This window comes from Pituophis catenifer, unplaced genomic scaffold, assembly GCF_029215685.1.
Source record: "Pituophis catenifer annectens isolate HBS135680 unplaced genomic scaffold, rPitCat1.0.hap2 SCAF_6, whole genome shotgun sequence".
Classification (NCBI taxonomy): domain Eukaryota; kingdom Metazoa; phylum Chordata; class Lepidosauria; order Squamata; family Colubridae; genus Pituophis; species Pituophis catenifer.
The window spans coordinates 35625949-35645526 of NW_027256886.1; the positions used below are offsets into that span (position 1 = coordinate 35625949).

Here is a 19578-nt window from a genome sequence, read left to right on the forward strand (position 1 = left end):
TTAGTTTAGTTTATTAAACTTCTATACCGCCCTTCTCCCGAAGGACTCAGGGCGGTGTACAGCCATGTCAAAACACACATAAACTCACAAAATTTAAAAACAATTTAAAACAAATATATAAAATTTGGCCCACAAAGTTAAAAATTAACAAACAACCCAATTTAAAATTCATATTCTAAGCCAGCCTGGCCTGTAGTCTGTAAGTCAGTGGCAATTCATTGATAAAGCCATAATCCCATGATTAGTTTTAAAATTTATAATAATTAAGGACATCAAACATGCAATTACAATAAAAGAATAAGATTTATGAGTTGACTGTCATGTTTTAATGATCTACTGGTTTTCTGTAGGACCAAAGAACACGGTGCTTCGTCTAGCTGTAAAGTTCTTTCCTCCAGATCCTGGCCAATTGCAAGAGGAGTATACCAGGTAAAGACTTTCTATATTCCATAAAAAAGAGAGAAAAAAATAGCTTCTATTAGTTGCTTTATTATATAAAATTAATAAATATTAGTATACATGCAACAGAACTTTATTTATTTAGCTATCAAATTTAGATATCATCCTTTTTACTATCCAAGTTGATTCTGGGCAGTTTATAGATACAAACCAAAAACCATATAAAAGAGATGTAATTAAAAACAATTAAAATAAAGGAGAAGGAAGAAAATGGAAAATTGTTATAAGAACTCAAAAAAAAAAATTATTGACCATTTGTTGAAAAGAACAAAAAAAAGAAAAGAAAGCCTAACTCAGATATTGAGAAACAACACATATAATTAGTGCTGCAGATCATTTCTGTAATAATTTTTTAAGACGGGAGATAAAATAAAATACCTTTAGAATGAAAGCCCACGGCAGATTTATCTAAATTGGGCACATGAAATAGTATTGATCAGGTTTTTTTATACTTCTTTTGCAACTGTCTTTCCCTTGTATATTTTTTGCTACAACCCAAACTTGGTAAATTAATATATCTTTGTATGGTGATAAATTGTTGGTGTATAATTCAAAATCAGATTCACACCCTTAATCAGTGAAGATTGGAATTACAGTTTAACAGTACCTATAGGTTAACCATAGAATTGTGGAGTGAAGTGAACATAAGGTACCTTTTTGCTGTCGCGTGCCAAAAGTGGGGGGAGTGGGGGGGTGTCGCACGCGCGCATGCCCACACCCACAATTCAATGCACCCCACCCCCCACGCATGTACGTGCGACCCCTCCCGTGCTCCCCCCATTTTTGGCACACGATGGCACGGTGGGCCCGGTAGGCTCATTTTTTGCCCTCCCCAGGCTCCAGACGCTTTCTAGGAGCCTGGGGAGGGCAAAAACGGCCTTCTCCACCCCCCTGCAAGCCCTCCGGAGGCCGGAAACGGCCCGTTGGCCAGCTTCTGGTGGGCCCAGAAGGCTTGCGCGCGCATGTACGCTGCAGCTGAGCTAGGGCAATGCTCGTGTGCCCACCGATATGGCTTTGTGTGCCACCTGTGGCACGCATGCCATAGGTTCGCCATCATGGATCTAGTCTAATCTTCTATAGTGTGCAGTTTGATGCATATCATCAAATAATCATCACTTGAATATGTTGCTTATATTAAAATATATTCATGCCAAATTTTGCACTCTTGTTAAAATTGATGTTAAAAATTTCCAAATCTGCCTAATACGATGGTAAGTAATAGTCACTAAGATGATATAGCAGTAAACAAGTAGAACTCGGTAATTCTTATTTTTTTAATTTAATTTTATTAATTTTCAACACTTATTTACCATAGTATACAACTGTGACTATTTACATATCTTAACACAACGATTCAACTATACATTTTTATTAAAACTACTTCTACTTTATCTGGTTTCCCCCCATTTTTCTATTTTCAATCCAATTGTACTGTTTCTCCCATATGGCATGGTATTCCGAGTCGATCAATCCTTTCAATTCAAGTGTCAATTTGTTCATTTCGGCGCATCGGTAATTCTTATATGTCAGTTAGAGACATAGAGTAAAAATAAACAGCTGCTAACGGACCTGTTGCTATCTTCACACTTATTTATCTTCTCTTGTGCTATGGCTATTGCCAGATTGTGTCCTCTTTTCCAGAATGTATAATATTCTGTGGTTCAAATGACCAGACATGTTACTACCTAATTCTTTTAGATATCTGTTTGCATTGCAAATGAAGAGAGATCTGGCAGAGGAACGCCTCACCTGTAATGACAATACAGCAGCACTCCTCATATCTCATCTTCTACAATGTTAGTATGAAATGTTCTTTTATAGATAAGAATGCATCAGCTTCATGCTTGAGAAATATTGACATGAAGAATTTGGAATTACATTGGCAGAATCAGATGGTGTGTGATCCATCAAACTTGGTCAACTGAAGCAAATTTTGGTTTAATCAGTGCTTGAATGCTAAATAATATATAGGGTATACTAAAGATCAGTGCCCATAGACCAGTCACAATATGTTTTACTATTTTTTCAGAATATGTATGCATATATGTGTATATCTTAACTCAGTGCTCAAAATTATGCATCAAATGAGTAAGCAACTATTTATAACATTTAAAATGATTTAGATAATAAATTGTTTAGGAGACCTGACTTTTGGTATATTTTGTATTTCTTAAATACAACAAATCTATAGCATCAATATTTGGTGCTCTATTCGAACAAGGGTCATTTTATTCATGGAAGAATTCCTGAGTTCAGATATTTAATACATTTAATTTCCTTTTACATACAGAGAAATCTGTGGTGATCTAACTGAGGGTTTCAGCTAATATGGTCTTTGCCACGTGTTGATTTGATTGGTACTTTGTTTCTTTTGTTAAATGACATATATGCAAAAGTGTTTTCACTTATAATATAACTTTGTCATTTGATTATACAGTTTTGACAATGCACTATTTTTGCATAAAAGACTGTAGGAGTTCAACTATATAATTTTTACTGTTGTATTAGTTGTGTCTGTATCAGCCATAAACAATGAGGAATTCATTCCCTTTCCATAAGCTTTAGCGATATTTATTTTTATACACTTATGTCTGAACCCTTTTGACAATGTAACCATTCAATTTAAATTCAGCAATCCCCTAATTCCAGCATAGCAGCATTTATGATACATATTAGATCCTGAATATCTCTGAAGGTTAAGTCAAAGGTTTTCTCCTTTCTGGTTTCTTCCATGATAAATGAGTGTATCTAGAAAATTCAGCTGAATTTTCATATCTTCTACCTTGCAACTTAAATAACAGTTAAAGTTAAAAAAAACTTGATGAGCTGCCTATATGAACCCTTGAACTTATCAGAAACACACATTTAGCATTAGCCTATAAAAATCCTGTCAGAAAGCAAATAATCAATTTTTAGGATGAAATTTGTAAAATTGACAGTTTTATTTTTTTAGAAAAGACATGGCTATTCTAATAAATGAATAATTTTTGTAAAATACCATAAAAGAATAATTTGATAGAAGTTTGAAATACTTATAATCTGAGATACCGAAGTATTTTGTTTTAAATATATTTTCTGTTATGTCACAGCGGAAATTGGGGATTTTGATGAATCAGGAGATCATGAACATCTTAAAAACAACCAATACTTTCCAAACCAGGAAAGACTGCAAGAAAAAATCCTTGCATTTCACAGAAAGCATGTGTAAGTAAAATTATTTTTTGATTTTTTTAAAAAAAAATAATTAAAAGACCAAAAAAATCTCCTTGCCAGCAGTCAACAGGCAAGCAAAGATAAACATCAAAATTAATAGGAAACCCACAATCAAGCAGTAAATAATACCCCAATCAAGGGTATCAACTCAGACAGACAATCAAACAGTAGACAACAGCCTAATCAAAGAATTACCAAGAACACTTCTATCAACACTCAATGGTAAGCAACTTATATATAAACAGAGAATAAACCCCCTCCCTTCTGGCACTGATGATGTTACCTAGCTGGATAATGAAATGTCTAGAAGACAAGCTCCGAGAGCACTAAACACCCCATATTAAAAACAAGAAAAAAGTGCAAATTCCTTGTGCTCATGCAAACTGGAACCCTACAATTGAGTAACATTTACATGCTTTCTATTTTATGGCTTTTTTAGGGTATACACTGAGTGCAAAGTTTAAATTGATGGCCTCTTTTGACTTTCTTTGCAAAGTTTTTATCCTGAATAGACCTGGGCCATCCACTTAACATCTTTTTAAGAGGCAGAGTTGAGTTGTTCTGGGAGGATTCCAATTACCTTGATTGTTTTCAATCAGCATTCAGGCCTAGTTTTGAGGCAGAATCCATTTTGATCACTCTCATAGATGACATTTTATAGGAAAATATAGAGGACTAGTATGTTTCACTGCTTGATCTTTAGGCAGGTTTTAATAGCATTGATCATGATCCTGAAAAACAAAAAAATCTTCCATCCATGAATAGTATAAATTATTCAATTGTGTATTTATTATCCTCAGTCAATTTTTTTATCAACTAATTAAGTTGATTGAAATCCAGATACTAAATAAAATTAAGTTAATAAAGAGCATCATTTTCAAGTTATTTTTATATGCTGTTGTTAGGTTAGTTCCCCCCTTTGACCTGATAAAGTAAGCCCATGTGGCTGCTTGCAAGGAAGGAGTATTTCCATTTGGTTGCCATAAATCACCCCATTTTCATACATATTCAGAGTGTCATAATTTCATCAATAACTTCTCTATTTTTATTTTATTTTTATTACTAAAGGGGCGAAACCCCTGCCGAATCAGACTTCCAGGTGCTTGAAATAGGTCGGAAATTGGAGATGTATGGCATGAGATATCACTTGGCATCTGATCGTGAAGGGACAAAAATTAATTTGGCTGTTTCAAACATGGGTATATTGGTATTCCAGGTAAGAAAGTAATTCTAAGCATATCTTTTTAAATATTGTTCTAAGTTTAATCTTAAGGGTCAAGAGCTTGGCATCCTTTCTGAATGAGAAATTAGTTACTTTTACAATTCTTTTCTAACATCCTGAGGCAGATTAAACTTTTTTTTTTTGGCTATATCAATGCAAATGATTAATCATATTCTTTGCAGATAAAACTTCATTTGGAGTCCATATAGTTCAGAGATCTGCAACCTTAAACACAAAGAGCCATTTGGACCCGTTTCCCATAGAAAAGAAAACACCGGGAGCCACAAATCCCTTCCCGTGTCTGACTATTTCTTGAGCGGCCACAAAACTAGCATATGTAGTTGAATTAAACTTTGTTTTCTTCTAAAAATTTTCTTTTCTTGGATTTATCCATGGTTGGCCTACCGGGGGTTGAAAAGCTCAATAAATCACGTGCTGGTGGGTGTCGCACATTGGCGGTTGTGACGCATATTTTGAGTGACAGGGAGCCACAGCAGAGGGGTGAAAGAGCCACATGCGGCTCCAGAGCTGCAGGTTACTGACCTCTGATATAGTTCATTTCCCCATCAGTTTGCCAATGTTGATGGTTTCAAGCTGAAGTAGCACTTTGGTCTGGGCTGGTAATTATGACATGTTTAAAAAAGGAATCATATTTTTTAAAAACTTGATTATGACATGCTGACTAATATAATTAAAATGGTCTGATTCAAGAGGGTTCACAATAATCTATAGCATCTCATCCTTATCTCTGCCTGAAGTCTTTTTTACCAAAGTCCTGTAGAAGCTTGTTCTTGGTACTATTGGAAACAATAGTAAATATTTATTTACACAGTTGTAGCTAAAAAAGTAATCTGATAGTATATGTTTATACATGCTGTTTAAATCCTGTTCTATGTATATTTTATTTTATTTTATTTACTTTTCACATTTCTGAACCATCCATCTCCCTCAAAGAGGGATGCTGAGAAATGTGTTTAAATCTTGTATTATGTATATTTCTTCACTTGTTACATATTGCATTTAACACAGGGCAATATAAAAATCAATACTTTCAACTGGTCCAAAATCCGAAAAATAAGCTTCAAGAGAAAACGATTTCTTATCAAGCTTCATCCAGAAGTTCATGTAAGTACTATCATAATATATTTTCTATTACTTTATGTTGGGTTTAAGTGCGAGCTGACATGCATGCAGACCATCTAATGAACCTGTTATTTCTCCAACGCGCTGCTTGGAGAATCCAAAGCTTCGGGTTATTCAATAGTCGAGTAGCCTACACTGAGTGTGTTCCTTTAAATTTCTTCTTCAGACACGCCCACTTGCTTGACAGAGCCTCAGTTTAGTTCACTCAGTCGAGCCTGTGACACTGTCTGAAATTTTCTCCACTTAGTGACTTGACTATTGTTTCTTCTGAAGATTTGGATTCTTCTCTAATAACAGCAGCGGTGAGTGAATTGGGACTGCATAGCCAGGAAGATCTTCTCCTTCTTGAAGAGAGCCCGTTTTTCTCCCCTGCTTGCCGCCGGCGTGAGGGTTGGTTCCCCGGCCTACCGGCAATACCGCCCCCGCCATTGACTGGCCTCCCTGGGCGGCGTGGAGTTAAGGCCCTGCTCTCAGCGGCACACTCCATTTCCAAGTGTTTTCTCAAGGCGCTGATCTTCTGAGGCATTGAGCGCATTAAAGACAGCCGCAGAATTGTTATTTCGCCCGCCGCTACGTGCGCACACTTTGGCGGCGCCCAGCAGCAGTTTCTCCGTCGCCTCATCAAGATTGCGGGCGGCGCTGGGAGTGCCTTTGGGACTCGCGCGCCCTGTTTTTCCCCTCGGGCGCTGAGAGCAGAGTCCTAACAGCTCGCGCCCTTCTCTAATACACTGCTGGACTGCTCATCGGCGATCGCCTGGCAAGGGATCGCAAGCATTCTCCTGGCAACCGGTTTTTTTGTATATTCGAGGGTTCGCGCCATTTTTCCCCTGTCAGAACTTCTGGCGCGCCAACGGCTTCCTATTCTGCCCGGCAACTAATTACACAGCCTCACTGTTAAATTTGATTGGACGTTTTATTCTGCTATTCTGCCCAGCAACTGCTTACACATGCGCAGTTCTTCGCTTCAGCCTGACTGCTAATCTGCCCGGCAACTGCTTACACATACACAGTTTTTCGATTCAGCCTGCTGTCAAAATTAAATGGGACTTTGCTTCTGCTATTTTCTTCCAACTCTGAAACGAAGTTTCAAGTCTGAACTTTCTACTTACCTTCTTGTTATTGGATGTTCCAAGACTGACCTTCTTTACTTACCTTCTTGTTTACTGACTGTTACTGTTGTTTTACCTTAAAAAAAAAAAAAAAAAATCTATATATATATATATATATATATAAGTAAATATTTAACTACAGAATTTAATAAGGCTCACCTGATTACGATGGCGGAGCTTGAGCTCTCTTCTGATTTTGAAGATGGTCAGTGCTCTCCAGAAAGGCCACTTCCAGAGAGGACACGCAAGGCAACTATGAAGCGTTCTCATCATCAATCGTCCTCTTCTGCAGCTACTTCCTCTAAAAGGTCGAAATCTTCTACTGCATCTGACAGAGACGCTTCCAGGAGACACAGGGCTCTGGAGAGACAATTTGAAAAGGCACGTAAGCAATCCCACAGGTCCAAGGCCACGAACCTGCCTTTTACTACCTTGACTGTGGCAGAGGCTGAGGCTCTCCCTTCACAGGAGACAGCTAACCAACAACAACTCACCACACCTGCCCAGCCTGAACACGATTCGGGCTCTGCTCTGGGTTCGGCCCTACCTATGGGACCCGTTGACCTTTCTTACAAGACCTCTCTTACTCACAGAAGGCAACCTGAGGCGACATTTACTCCAACTGCAGCCGGATTACGCGCTGTGGTCGCAGCGCCTCCAGCACCACCTGCGTATGACATTCAACGCCTAATTTCTGACACAGTTTCCAAAACCTTAGCGGCAACCGCTCAGCAACCAACTCACTATGTGACCTGGCCCCAGGCGCAATTCCTTCCGCCTCCCCCACCACCACCTCGTTTAGCTCATCAAGCGACCAGTCATTACCAGCCCACCTTGCGTCCGGACTCATCCCATCATGATTACGGGCGCAGCGGCGAGTCGTCCTCGGAAGAAGGTGATGCGGAGCTTCAAGACATGGAGCTATCGGAAGACGAGGATATGCCTCCCGACAAGCCCTCCTTTTCTGGCCTCTTCCGACCATCGCTATTTAAGTCCCTTCTACATAAGGCTAAGATAGCAACTAGACTAGCAGATCCATCGACGCAGGTAGATCAACAGGATCCCCCTTCCCATCACGAGGCCCTGTTTACGACGCCAAAAGCGGAGGCAGATTTCATCCCGTGTCCGCAACTATTCTCGGACGTGGTTCAGCGTTCCTGGGTTTCTCCTGCGTCTCTCCCGGCACCTACAGGTCTGGACAAGAAGCTATATTGCTCGGCACCTAGCTTGCATGACATCCTTCAGCTGCCAACCGTGGATGCTCCGGTTGCCAATCTCACCTCCTCATCTGTCATATCTGGTGACGTAGCTGATGGTCTGCGCTCGGAAGATCGTAAGGCAGAGTTCACCTTTCGACGCACACACAATGCGGCTGCATGGGCTGTCAGGGCGGCTACCTCGGCTTCCTTCTTCAGCCGAGCTACGTTGATATGGCTCCGTCAACTTCAGGAGCGTCTTCCGCCTGAGGACTCCCGCCTCCATAAGGACGTTAACAAACTGGTGGCGGCTACTGAGTATACGGCGGATGCCTCACTTAATGCTGCAAAATTTGCATCTAGGGCCCTCGTGTCCTCGGTTACTTCGCGCCGTTTACTCTGGCTAAAAAATTGGAGAGCTGACGCAAAATCCAGATGGCGCCTGGCCTCAACACCGTATAAAGGATCTCGTCTTTTTGGAGACTCCTTAGACCCCATCCTTGTCGAGGACAAGGATAAGAGGAAGGTCATGCCATCTTCCTATCGGAGAGTAGATCGCAAAACCTCTACATACTCTACCAGGCAGCCCTTTCGAGCAGAGGCCGGACCCTCGGGGTCCTTCGCCTTTCCCTCCAGATCTTACCCTCAAGGATTCGACCGTCCCTTCGACAGGCCCTCCTTCAGGGACCGCGGCCGGAAGCCTCCAACGGCCAAAAGACCCTTCCGCGGAACGGGAGCCCGTTCCTTCAGAAGGGGAAAGTGACTACATTCACCTTCCCATCGGCGGCCGTCTGCGACACTTCCTCAACCAATGGGAGGCCTCAACGACGGACGCCTGGGTTCTGCAAACTATCCGCCTTGGACTTACCCTGGAGTTCCAGTCTCGTCCCCCTTCTCGCTTTATACAGTGCCCTCTTCCATCCAGTCTACCCAAGCGTCAATTGATGGCGGCGGAGATCCACCACCTCCTCCAAATACGGGCCATAGAACCGGTTCCCCCTCAACATCGGGGGACCGGATTCTATTCAATATTCTTCCTGGTCCCCAAGGCTTCAGGGGGTTACAGGGGCATATTAGATCTCAAGAGGCTGAACGAGTTTATCATCTATCATCAGTTCAAGATGGAGTCTCTACGCTCAATTCTGGCGTCCATTCGACCTTCGGACTGGATGACGTCTATAGATTTGAAAGAAGCGTACCTCCACGTGCCCATTCGACCTTCACATCGTCGATTTCTCCGCTTTGCCTACGACAACAGGCATTTCCAATACAGGGCTATGCCCTTCGGCCTCTCCTCTGCCCCCAGAACCTTTACGAAGCTCCTCTCAGCAGTAGCGGCCCACCTACGTCTACAGCCAGTGCGGCTCCACTGCTACTTGGACGACATACTGGTTCTCTCTTCCACTCCGACCCGAGCCTCCCGGGACCTGCAGATAGTGTGCCGTTGCCTTCGCCAACACGGCTTCTCTCTCAACATCCCGAAGAGCCAATTGCAACCCACTACACGAATCCTTCACCTGGGCACCGTAATAGATTCGGTAAAGGGCCAGGTATTCTTGTCGGCGGACCGCTACTCCAGCCTCCAGTCCTTGGCATCTCAGGTTCTGTCTTCCCGACGTGTGGCATTGCTTCTCCTGTCCCGCCTTCTCGGGAAAATGATCTCCTGTCTGCTGGTCGTCCCTTGGGCGAGGTTCCACTCTCGCCAACTACAGTGGTTCCTCCTGCCCTTTCAGAGGGCCAGACGGAGCAACTCATCTGCTCGGGTGTCTCTTCCGCCAGAAGTCACTCTGACCCTCCACTGGTGGACTTCTCCGAGACTGATGCGCGGCTGTTTCTTTCAGAATCTGCAGAGACTTGTAGTAACAACGGACGCCAGCCTCTCAGGTTGGGGAGGTCACCTTCGCTCTCACCTTGCTCAGGGCACCTGGTCTCCAGAGGAGCGCCTCAAAGGGATCAACTGGCTGGAACTGCGTGCGATCCGTCTCTCTCTCCTTCGGTTCCAGCAAATGGTGGCGGGGCATCATGTCCTGATACGCACGGACAATGTCACCGCAAAGGCGCATGTGAACCGCCAAGGAGGAACACGATCGAGGCTACTTATGGAGGAGGCGACTCTTCTACTGACCTGGGCAGAACAGCATGTTCTATCGCTGGCAATAGAACACATCGCAGGGTCATCGAACACCGAGGCGGACTGGCTCAGCAGGCAGCATCTGGACCACGCCGAATGGCGTCTCCATCCGGCCCTGTTCGCCGAACTCGTTCGCCGGTTCGGCATGCCTCTGGTCGACCTATTTGCCAGCCGCGAGAATGCACACCTTCCCAGGTTCTTCACCAGGTACCCATGTCCTCAAGCAGAAGGGGTCGACGCTCTCACGTCTCCCTGGCCGACGGGTCTCCTCTACGCCTTTCCACCCCTTCCTCTCCTTCCCCGCCTGATTCGCAGGATAGTAGCAGAAAGGGCAAACGTTATCCTGATCGCACCCCACTGGCCTCGAAGGACCTGGTTTGCGGACTTGATGGACCTATCGGTGGCGCCTCCGTGGCGGATACCAGACAACAGGATCTCTCTCAGCCAGGGGGTCATACTGCACCCAGAGCCCCAGTGGTTGCAGTTGACCGCCTGGCGCTTGAGAGGATCCGACTGAGAAAACGCAATGTGCCCAAAAGCGCTATTCCCACTATTCAGGCCTCCAGACGACCGTCTACTTGCCGGATTTACGACGCGTCTTGGACTTCCTTCTGTGCCTGGTGCACAAAGTCGCACCTGGACCCTACGTCTGCCTCCGTTCCTGAGGTTCTGGGGTTCCTACAGGACGGTTTCGATAAGCGCCTTGCTCCCAACACGCTTCGGCGACAAGTTGCCGCGCTGAGTACTGTTCTATCGACTCCCGGAAATCTTCCTCTCTCGCAGGATCCGGCGATTCGCGCGTTTTTACGAGGAGCAACCAACCTACGTCCACCAGCCGTCCATCGCTACCCATCCTGGGACCTGACTTTAGTCCTGCAGGCTCTTTTACGCCCTCCATTCGAACCCCTTGCATCCGTCAGCCTCAGATTCCTGACCCTCAAGGTAGCTTTTCTGGTTGCGATTACGTCTGCTCGCCGCATATCCGAACTTGCGGCCTTGTCTGTGCGACAGGACCTCTGTGTTTTTCACACGAACCGCGTTGTACTGAGACTGGACCCTTCGTTCCTACCTAAAATAAACTCTGCCTTCCATCGGGCCCAGGAATTGATCCTCCCGGACTTCTGCCCGAATCCTCGGCATCCCCTGGAAGCTGACTGGCACCTTCTGGATGTCCGCCGAGCCCTTCGCAGATACATTAAGCGGACAGAGCACTTCCGCAAATCGGAGGCGCTCTTTGTTTCTTTTCTACCCGCCTCTATGGGCCGGAAGGTCTCCTCTACGACTATCGGGAGATGGATTAAGTCTTGCATCTCCCGGGCATATTCCTCGAAGAACAGACCGGTTCCACCAAGGATCCTCCCTCACTCCACCAGAAGCGCCGCCACTACGGCCGCCTGGGCCACTAATGCCTCCGTTGCTGATATCTGCAGAGCGGCTACCTGGTCCTCATTGAATTCCTTCATCAGGCACTACAAAGTAGACTCCTTCGCCTCGGCTGAGGCGTCCTTTGGTCGCCGTGTTCTCCAATCTGTGTGTCCTTCTTCAGACGCCACTCAGCAGCCAACCCCCCCTATCTGAACTTGCTTGGGTACATCCCGAAGCTTTGGATTCTCCAAGCAGCGCATTGGAGAACGGACGTTGCTTACCTGAACGTCCCTTCTCGACGCGCTGCTGGAGAATCCAACCCACCCAGCCTGGCTGCTGCGGACTCTTCCCTGACGACTTACAACGACCTCTCCTTCGTGAACAAAACTGAGGCTCTGTCAAGCAAGTGGGCGTGTCTGAAGAAGAAATTTAAAGGAACACACTCAGTGTAGGCTACTCGACTATTGAATAACCCGAAGCTTTGGATTCTCCAGCAGCGCGTCGAGAAGGGACGTTCAGGTAAGCAACGTCCGTTCTGTGACATTATGTTCAGGGATGTTATTTGATCAGACAAAGATGGGTTCCACTTATAATTTGAGAACATTATAGTATTTCAAAGATTATCCTTTCAATTGATGCTGAATAGCTATTTAGCCTTATCACCTGAAACATTACAAATTATTGCCTCTGAAGCACACATAAACCATGTCTTTTTCCCCCAATGCTGGCATTGTGCCATAAATGCCTAACACATATTGCAGAGGTTTTGGGGCAAATAAAAATGGCTATCCATATTATACTGTATTAGCAATAGGACACTGGTTTCATCCTTATTGGAACTTCTCAGGCTTGGGGATCTTTCATACTAAATTGCTATGTTTATAACCCTTTTACAGAATTGCATGTATAAACAAAGAAGTAGTAGTATCTTAAAAATGCTGTGACCAGTAACTTCTTTAAATCTAGTAATGACTTTTATTTTACTCCTGCTGGTATTCATTCATATTGATGAATGATTGTCTCCAGGTAAATTTTGTCTTCATTTTTTTGTTCAAACACTTTGTACAGTTCAAATAGTTTCTATTTCCTATCCAAATCACTACAGTATATTCGAGAAAGGGCTATGCATTAGCTTATTTCTTGCAAGAACTGTTTAAATTATTTTCTGTCTTGCATTTCCATGATGATAAATGAATGGTTATTTGTATGTAGTTTAAATCTGCATTAAACTACACAGTGTCGTTAAATCTCTCTGACTGCTTGAGCCTTGTTTATTTTGTAATTCTAGGGTCCATATCAGGATACTTTGGAATTTCTTTTGGGAGGTAGAGATGAGTGTAAGAACCTCTGGAAGATATGTGTTGAGTATCACACATTCTTTAGGTTATCTGATCAACCAAAACCAAAACCAAAACCAGTCTTCTTCAGCAGAGGATCATCTTTCAGATACAGGTATGATATAACCTGTATATTTGTTCCAAAAAAGGCATTCAAGAAAGCTTTTTTTTCCTCTTTTTTTATCCTAAAAGTTTAGGATCTTATTACTACAGAAATTAAAAGCACAGGTTTAAATATAGTTCTCATGAGATATTAAAAATATTTATACTTATTGTTTTACAGTGGACGAACACAAAAACAATTGGTGGATTATGTTAGAGAGAGTGGGTTGAAGAAAATTCCTTATGAAAGGTAAATAAGCTATTTATGCTGTAAACCAGCGTACAGTTACTATTTTGGAATTTGTCTTATATGTTCCTTAGTCTTTCTTCTAAAATAATAGCATTCTACTATTTATATTTAGAATAAGTTTATAACTGTACAATTAATTTGATTTTTTTCCTAATAATTTTACGTTGCAGTTTTCATGTTTTTAGCAACAACTTGGTCTTTTTGAATTCAAGATTCACTAAATTTAATGAAGCTGTTTGGATAATTGAATCTTAGGCAGGATGAAATTATAATTAGTTGTTAAATATTTAATTGATTTAAACACTTTCACTTCAGATAATGTCAGTTGAAGGAATATCTTACAGTTATTCTTCATATATATTTGTTCATTATTACAATAATCACAGCAAATTGTCATCTCCTTTGTTGAGAAGTATTTGTAATGCTTTGAATAGCTTGATGATGTAAAAGTAAGTTTGGGCCCATCTCATCTCCAATAGGAAAAAAAAGTTGTATTGGGTATCAGTAAACATATGAAATTGTAATATGCAAAGGCACGCTATTAGTCCTTCAAACTCATTGCTACTTTGTTTAATAAAAATGGTTCCAAAATTCCCACTTCGTACTCTGCTACATGATTAATATATATATTAATGCTAAAATATTAAGTTAGACATTCTTAAAATGTCTACTATCTTTGAGGTTGTATGAATACTATGATTGGTGTATCTGAAGTCAAGAAAGAAACTTCGTAATCTACAATTTCCTAAAATATACATTAGAATATGGGCTGTTTAGGAATCTACATTCCCTGTGATGTGACTGAATCTTTTCAGCATGTGGAACTAGAAGGAATGATTTGGATTGCTGGACAGGTAGGTTGGAGGTCTGTTTTGATAGTCTAAACTTCAGAGATCCTATTGCGTGTTCAACCACCAACAGTTAGGATGATGGGAAAAGGAGATAAAATTAGATCTAAAGAACTCTCTAAGCAAGTCAGATTGCCCCCATTTTTGCTTAATTATATATAGGTTTAGTTGGCTTTAATGTTTTTTTTTCCTTAAGCAATGTTATTGTAGATTTTTAATACTGGATTTACTTTATATAAAAAATAGTAACTTTTATATTTATTGTGTATTTTATATTTTGAATATTGCAGTTCTAATTTGTAAACAATTTTTTTAGGAAGTTAAATTATGAATGTAGAAAGAGAAAGTTCTGGGTTTCATATTTTTACACAGTAAATCAGCTTGAGAGATAAGCTCTTGTAAAATAATTACTTTTTTAACTTGTATACAGCAGAATACAAGCTTGGATTATTTCTCAGTTGCATGTATCAACTTCTTTGTTTACAGGAGGCATAGCAAAACTAGAATGTCTGCTCACACCTTGAGTCCTGATGCACCCAAACAGGTTAGTCTTGAAATTATCCTGTTTTAAGTAAAGTATTATGATTAAAAAGATTATGAAAATCACTTGATGTTTCTTAAATTTAAAATATGCATTGTCTTTTTTTTACTTCTGGAAATAGTATTAGATAATTATGCATTTTATATCTTATAGAACTGTATTAATGTACCTTATATCACTGTGTATTATATTAACCAAAATGTAGTTGGGAAAAGCCTACAAAATAAGAAGATTTGAGTTTTTTCTCAAATTTCCCTCATGCTAAATTCCATATGTCCCTGCCACAACCAGGTCTTAGTTTCAGGTTTGCTATGGAGGTTGCGAAAAGGGTGTACTGTTTAAACCTATTAGCAAAATATAAATGGACGGAACTATGCACTTTGTCCAAGTTGTTTTCCTAAATATTGGATATTATCTCTTTTCAATAAGGAATTTAATTAATGAAGGGCAGGTATTACCAGTATTTTTTTAAAAAAATCTTGCATAATAGCTAAATTTTTCAGTAAGTGTAATTTCTGATAGGAATGTAGATTTGTGTGATTGCTGGAATATAGTTAGCATAGTCATATAATTACTGATCTTAGTCATCTCTCAAGTTCAGAATTCGGAGCTAGCATACTTTTCCAAGTAGGCCTTGAATGGAAGTGTATTTGTTAAACTGGAACAGCTGCTGATTTTCAGCAGAGAACCTCTCGTAGTTAAAGACTACTCTGATCACCATCATTCCTTTAAAGCTGCATCATTAAAACTGGATGAATTCATTTAATCATACGAAGGTATCTTTCACCTCCCAGTCATACATCATAATCTGCGTTTTGTTTCTTAATAGGGTCCAAATAAATTGATGTTATACAAAGGAAACATTTAATGAACACATACCAGACACTTAAAATATCTAGTATCCATTTAAAATAACTGGGACATAGCTTTATCAAATTAATACACAAAAAATGTATGCAAGTCCTAATTTCAACAAACTAATTAGTATTAAAAAAGAAAAGTCAGACAAAAATTTAGGCTAGATATTTAAAATCATCAGGTTTGCAATTTCAACTTCATCTTAAGATGGACTGAAAAAAGACAGTTTAGATCTTATAGATATCATCTTCTCTTCGTATCTCTTCTTTTATGTACACTGAGAGCATATGCACCAAGACAAATTCCTTGTGTGTCCAATCACGCTTGGCCAATAAAAAATTCTATTCTATTCTATTCATGTTAAAGTACAATTGTGACAGAAAAAGGAAGTAGCAGTTCTACCCAGTTCTGAAAATATATCACCTCTCAATGGTGACACACGTAAGCGCCCTGGCTTGGCATAACAAAAGCAGTGGGTAATCCATACAATCTTCTTATTTGTCCCCGACTCATAACTTCTTTGCATGCCTTAAGTAAGACTTACTGGCTATTTCTCAATAAAATCACTGTCCCTGGTTGGTGTGAAAATGGTATCGTTTGTGTATATGCATATACACACATGTGTATTTACATTGCACATGCACAACTTCAGAGATGCAGACCATTTATGAAAAGTACTTGCAAGCCAGCTATTACTATTCTAATAATAATCTATTATTCTTGATTTGCAAACTGTTTGACCTTAATCTCTCTTACTATATTTGCCAATATATATATAGGCATTTATCAGAAAATAGATAAAGCAGAATAATGTGGGTTCAAAGAAACTTTTTTTCTACATTGTTCTATAAATCAGATTTCCTCAACAACCCCCAGTTTTACACCTATAATTTTTCTTCTGCCTGATAAGTCCTTTGACTCCACCAACCATCTCTCTTTGCTATATGAGTATTGCTACCAGTATAATCTTACAATGAAAATACATTACCTGTAGTTATATATGGCAGGGGTGGGCAAATGTAGCCCTTTTACAACCTGTGGACTTCAACTCTGGGAGTTGAAATCCACAGGTTGTAAAAGGGCCACATCTGCCCACCCCGATATATGGTATGAAAAGCCAGTAGAACAGTCATTTACTAAAGTTACAAAAACAACATTGTATAGGTAGTCCTTGACTTACAACAGTTCATTTAGTGACTGTTCAAAGTTAGAATGGCACTGAAATAAGTGGCTTATGACAGTTTTTCACATTTATGACCATTGCAGCATCTCCATGGTTATGTGATCAAAATTCAGATGCTTAGCAACTATTTATGATGATTTTGGTGTCCCTGGATCATGTGATCACCTTTTACAACCACCTGACAAGGAAAGTCAATGTGGAAGCCAGATTCACTTAACAACCTATGTTACTAACTTAAGAACTGTAGTGATTCACTTAACAATTATGGCAAGAAAAGTCACAAAATGGGGCAAAGCTCACTTAACAAATGTCTTGCTTAGCAAGAGAAATGTGGGGCTCAGTTGTGGTCAAAAGTTGAGGACTACCTGTATGTCATAAAGTGTATGCATATACTCATGCACAATTAAGGTGAAATGCATTTAGAGTTGAAATATTTCTATTAATTTGTAAAACTTTCTTTCTAATTGATGTAATTCTGGGTGGCTAACAAAACATTAAAAATATAATATAAATACTGAATAAAATATATTTCACAATGAATTAAAATACAAAGTGGTTGTCACACTATACCAGTAGTATGGACTCACATACTCTTTTAATTCCCATTCCCATGAAAATAGGCAAGTCTTTCAAGACAATCCAAAATAATATAGCATCTCTTTATGTGTGGTTTGTTTTGATAATTACATTAAGAAATTTGGAAAGGCAAGCTGTCATATAAACAACCAACAAATGTCACTCTACTGTGCATTGATAATGTTTCGTGCTATGTTTGCAGAAAAACAACCAGACTCAGAGAAAACTAAGAACCCAAATATTTGATTGCATTGCCATTTGGATAGTAATGTAAAAGTCACATATCTTTCCTAGTTATAGAACACATGCAGTGTTTATATTTCTTTGCATTATAACAAAAATAAAATGGGCTGCTAAAACCTGGAAATGGAGCAAAGATAAAAATTATTTTTTTTGCTATTGAGGTATACATGTTATTCTAGTTTCATGATCTTAGAGAATAAGTTCCTAAACTAATTTATATATTTTATGTTTGACCTTCTTAGATTCATGGTGAAATAATTAATCTAATAATAAATTTTCTTTTCTCTCCAGAGTATCTCATTTACAGAAGGGTTAAGAATCCCAGCATCTAATGCATGCACATATGCCTCCTTCCATATGGATAATTTATTACCATCAAACATTGCCAGTTTGTCCTCTTTGACAGAAAGCAATTCTTTCTTTTTGGAACCCAGAATGTCACATGGAGGGAGCTTGTCAGCAGAAGGAAATAGTATAATATCAGAAGAAACTGGGAAGAAAGTGGTACAACAGCCTGCATCACCAAACCTCCAGTCATTCCAAGGTGTTGGGATTTGTAATGTTGAAGAAAACTACAGCCCCATTTGTTCTGATGTTGAGAATCATTGTGCTTTAGAAATAGCAGTAGACAAGTATAGCAAAGAAGGCAGGATAACTTACAACAATGACAATGATGAGGATGATGATTTTACCACAAGCATGGTCATTGCTGGTAAACAGCGTCAACTTCAAGGTAGGGATGCCCCTCTTGTAAAGCTAGTTAGTTCTCAGCTTCATGTTTCAGAGGAGTTCATTGATGATGATCCAGCTGAAATCTCCTTTTTTGCTGGAGGCTCTGAAGCTTTTTCTTATTTGTATGATGGCCTAGATTTAAAGGACTCAAGTCTTTCTAAGTGTCTCTCAGATTCACCTACTTTAACTAAAGAAATTTTGCAACAGAATATGGTATCCTGTCATTCAAGTCCTGATAGATATTCAATTGAAGCAGTAGATATGAATGTGGATGATGAATTTGAATTTGAAGGAGATAGTGATTTCAATGGAAATCAGCAGCCATCAGATACCTCAGAATTATTTGAAGTTAAAGCACAGGCAAGCAGAATGCAAAGTCTCCTGAGTCCTTCTGAAACTAGTTCACTGATTAATAACCAGTCTGAAAGTAGCTCTCTCAACAATTTAACATTAAATGGCACACCATTTATGCATACTTACAGCTCTGCTAATCAGTCTGAAGCTAGTTCTATGGTGAATTTTCCAGCATATTCAATTCGTTCTGAATCAAGCTCAGCTCTTCAGTTCACTGACATTATTGACCAGTTAGAACAGCTAAGTTACCCACCTACCACTACAGAAGACTCTAGTAGTTCTGATGATTCATGGGATTCAGAATCTGCACCTCCATTAGATATTAATCTATTTTTTAGCAATCCTTTTGCTCAGGCTACGGTAGAGAATTTCTCTCTTGACTTTCAGAATAATCTCAAAAATCTCACTAAAGAAGATAAGTCAGAAAACACATGCACAAACCATTAATACTTGGGTTGATATGGCACATTAATTTATGCTGATTAGAATCAGATTTTTAAAAATAACCTGAGCGTCATTTTTTCCTGATTATTATTTTCAGTCATTGGAATATAAATTTGTAGATTAGATCATTATTGTTGACTCTCATTCTAATTTTTTTAAGGCATCAAGAACAAGCTATATTGCAGTGAAGGCATCAATAAGTAAATACAAGGCACTATAATATATATATTCATTTATTAAATATTTTTAAACTTTTTGTGATAAAAATAATA

The 19578-nt window shown here is 40.0% G+C and overlaps 1 protein-coding gene across 1 annotated transcript in view; it reads left to right on the forward strand.

The window, feature by feature from the left end:
- The window catches only part of FARP2 (FERM, ARH/RhoGEF and pleckstrin domain protein 2), a 68945-nt gene that overhangs the window by 18513 nt on the left and 30854 nt on the right, over positions 1-19578 (forward strand). Inside the window, exons 5-13 of the mRNA XM_070945382.1 lie at positions 351-429; positions 2158-2255; positions 3549-3663; positions 4741-4888; positions 5924-6019; positions 13127-13290; positions 13459-13527; positions 14862-14919; positions 18068-18509. Of these exons, the coding sequence (XP_070801483.1) occupies positions 351-429; positions 2158-2255; positions 3549-3663; positions 4741-4888; positions 5924-6019; positions 13127-13290; positions 13459-13527; positions 14862-14919; positions 18068-18509 (1269 nt within the window). The remainder of the gene's footprint in view (positions 1-350; positions 430-2157; positions 2256-3548; positions 3664-4740; positions 4889-5923; positions 6020-13126; positions 13291-13458; positions 13528-14861; positions 14920-18067; positions 18510-19578) is intronic.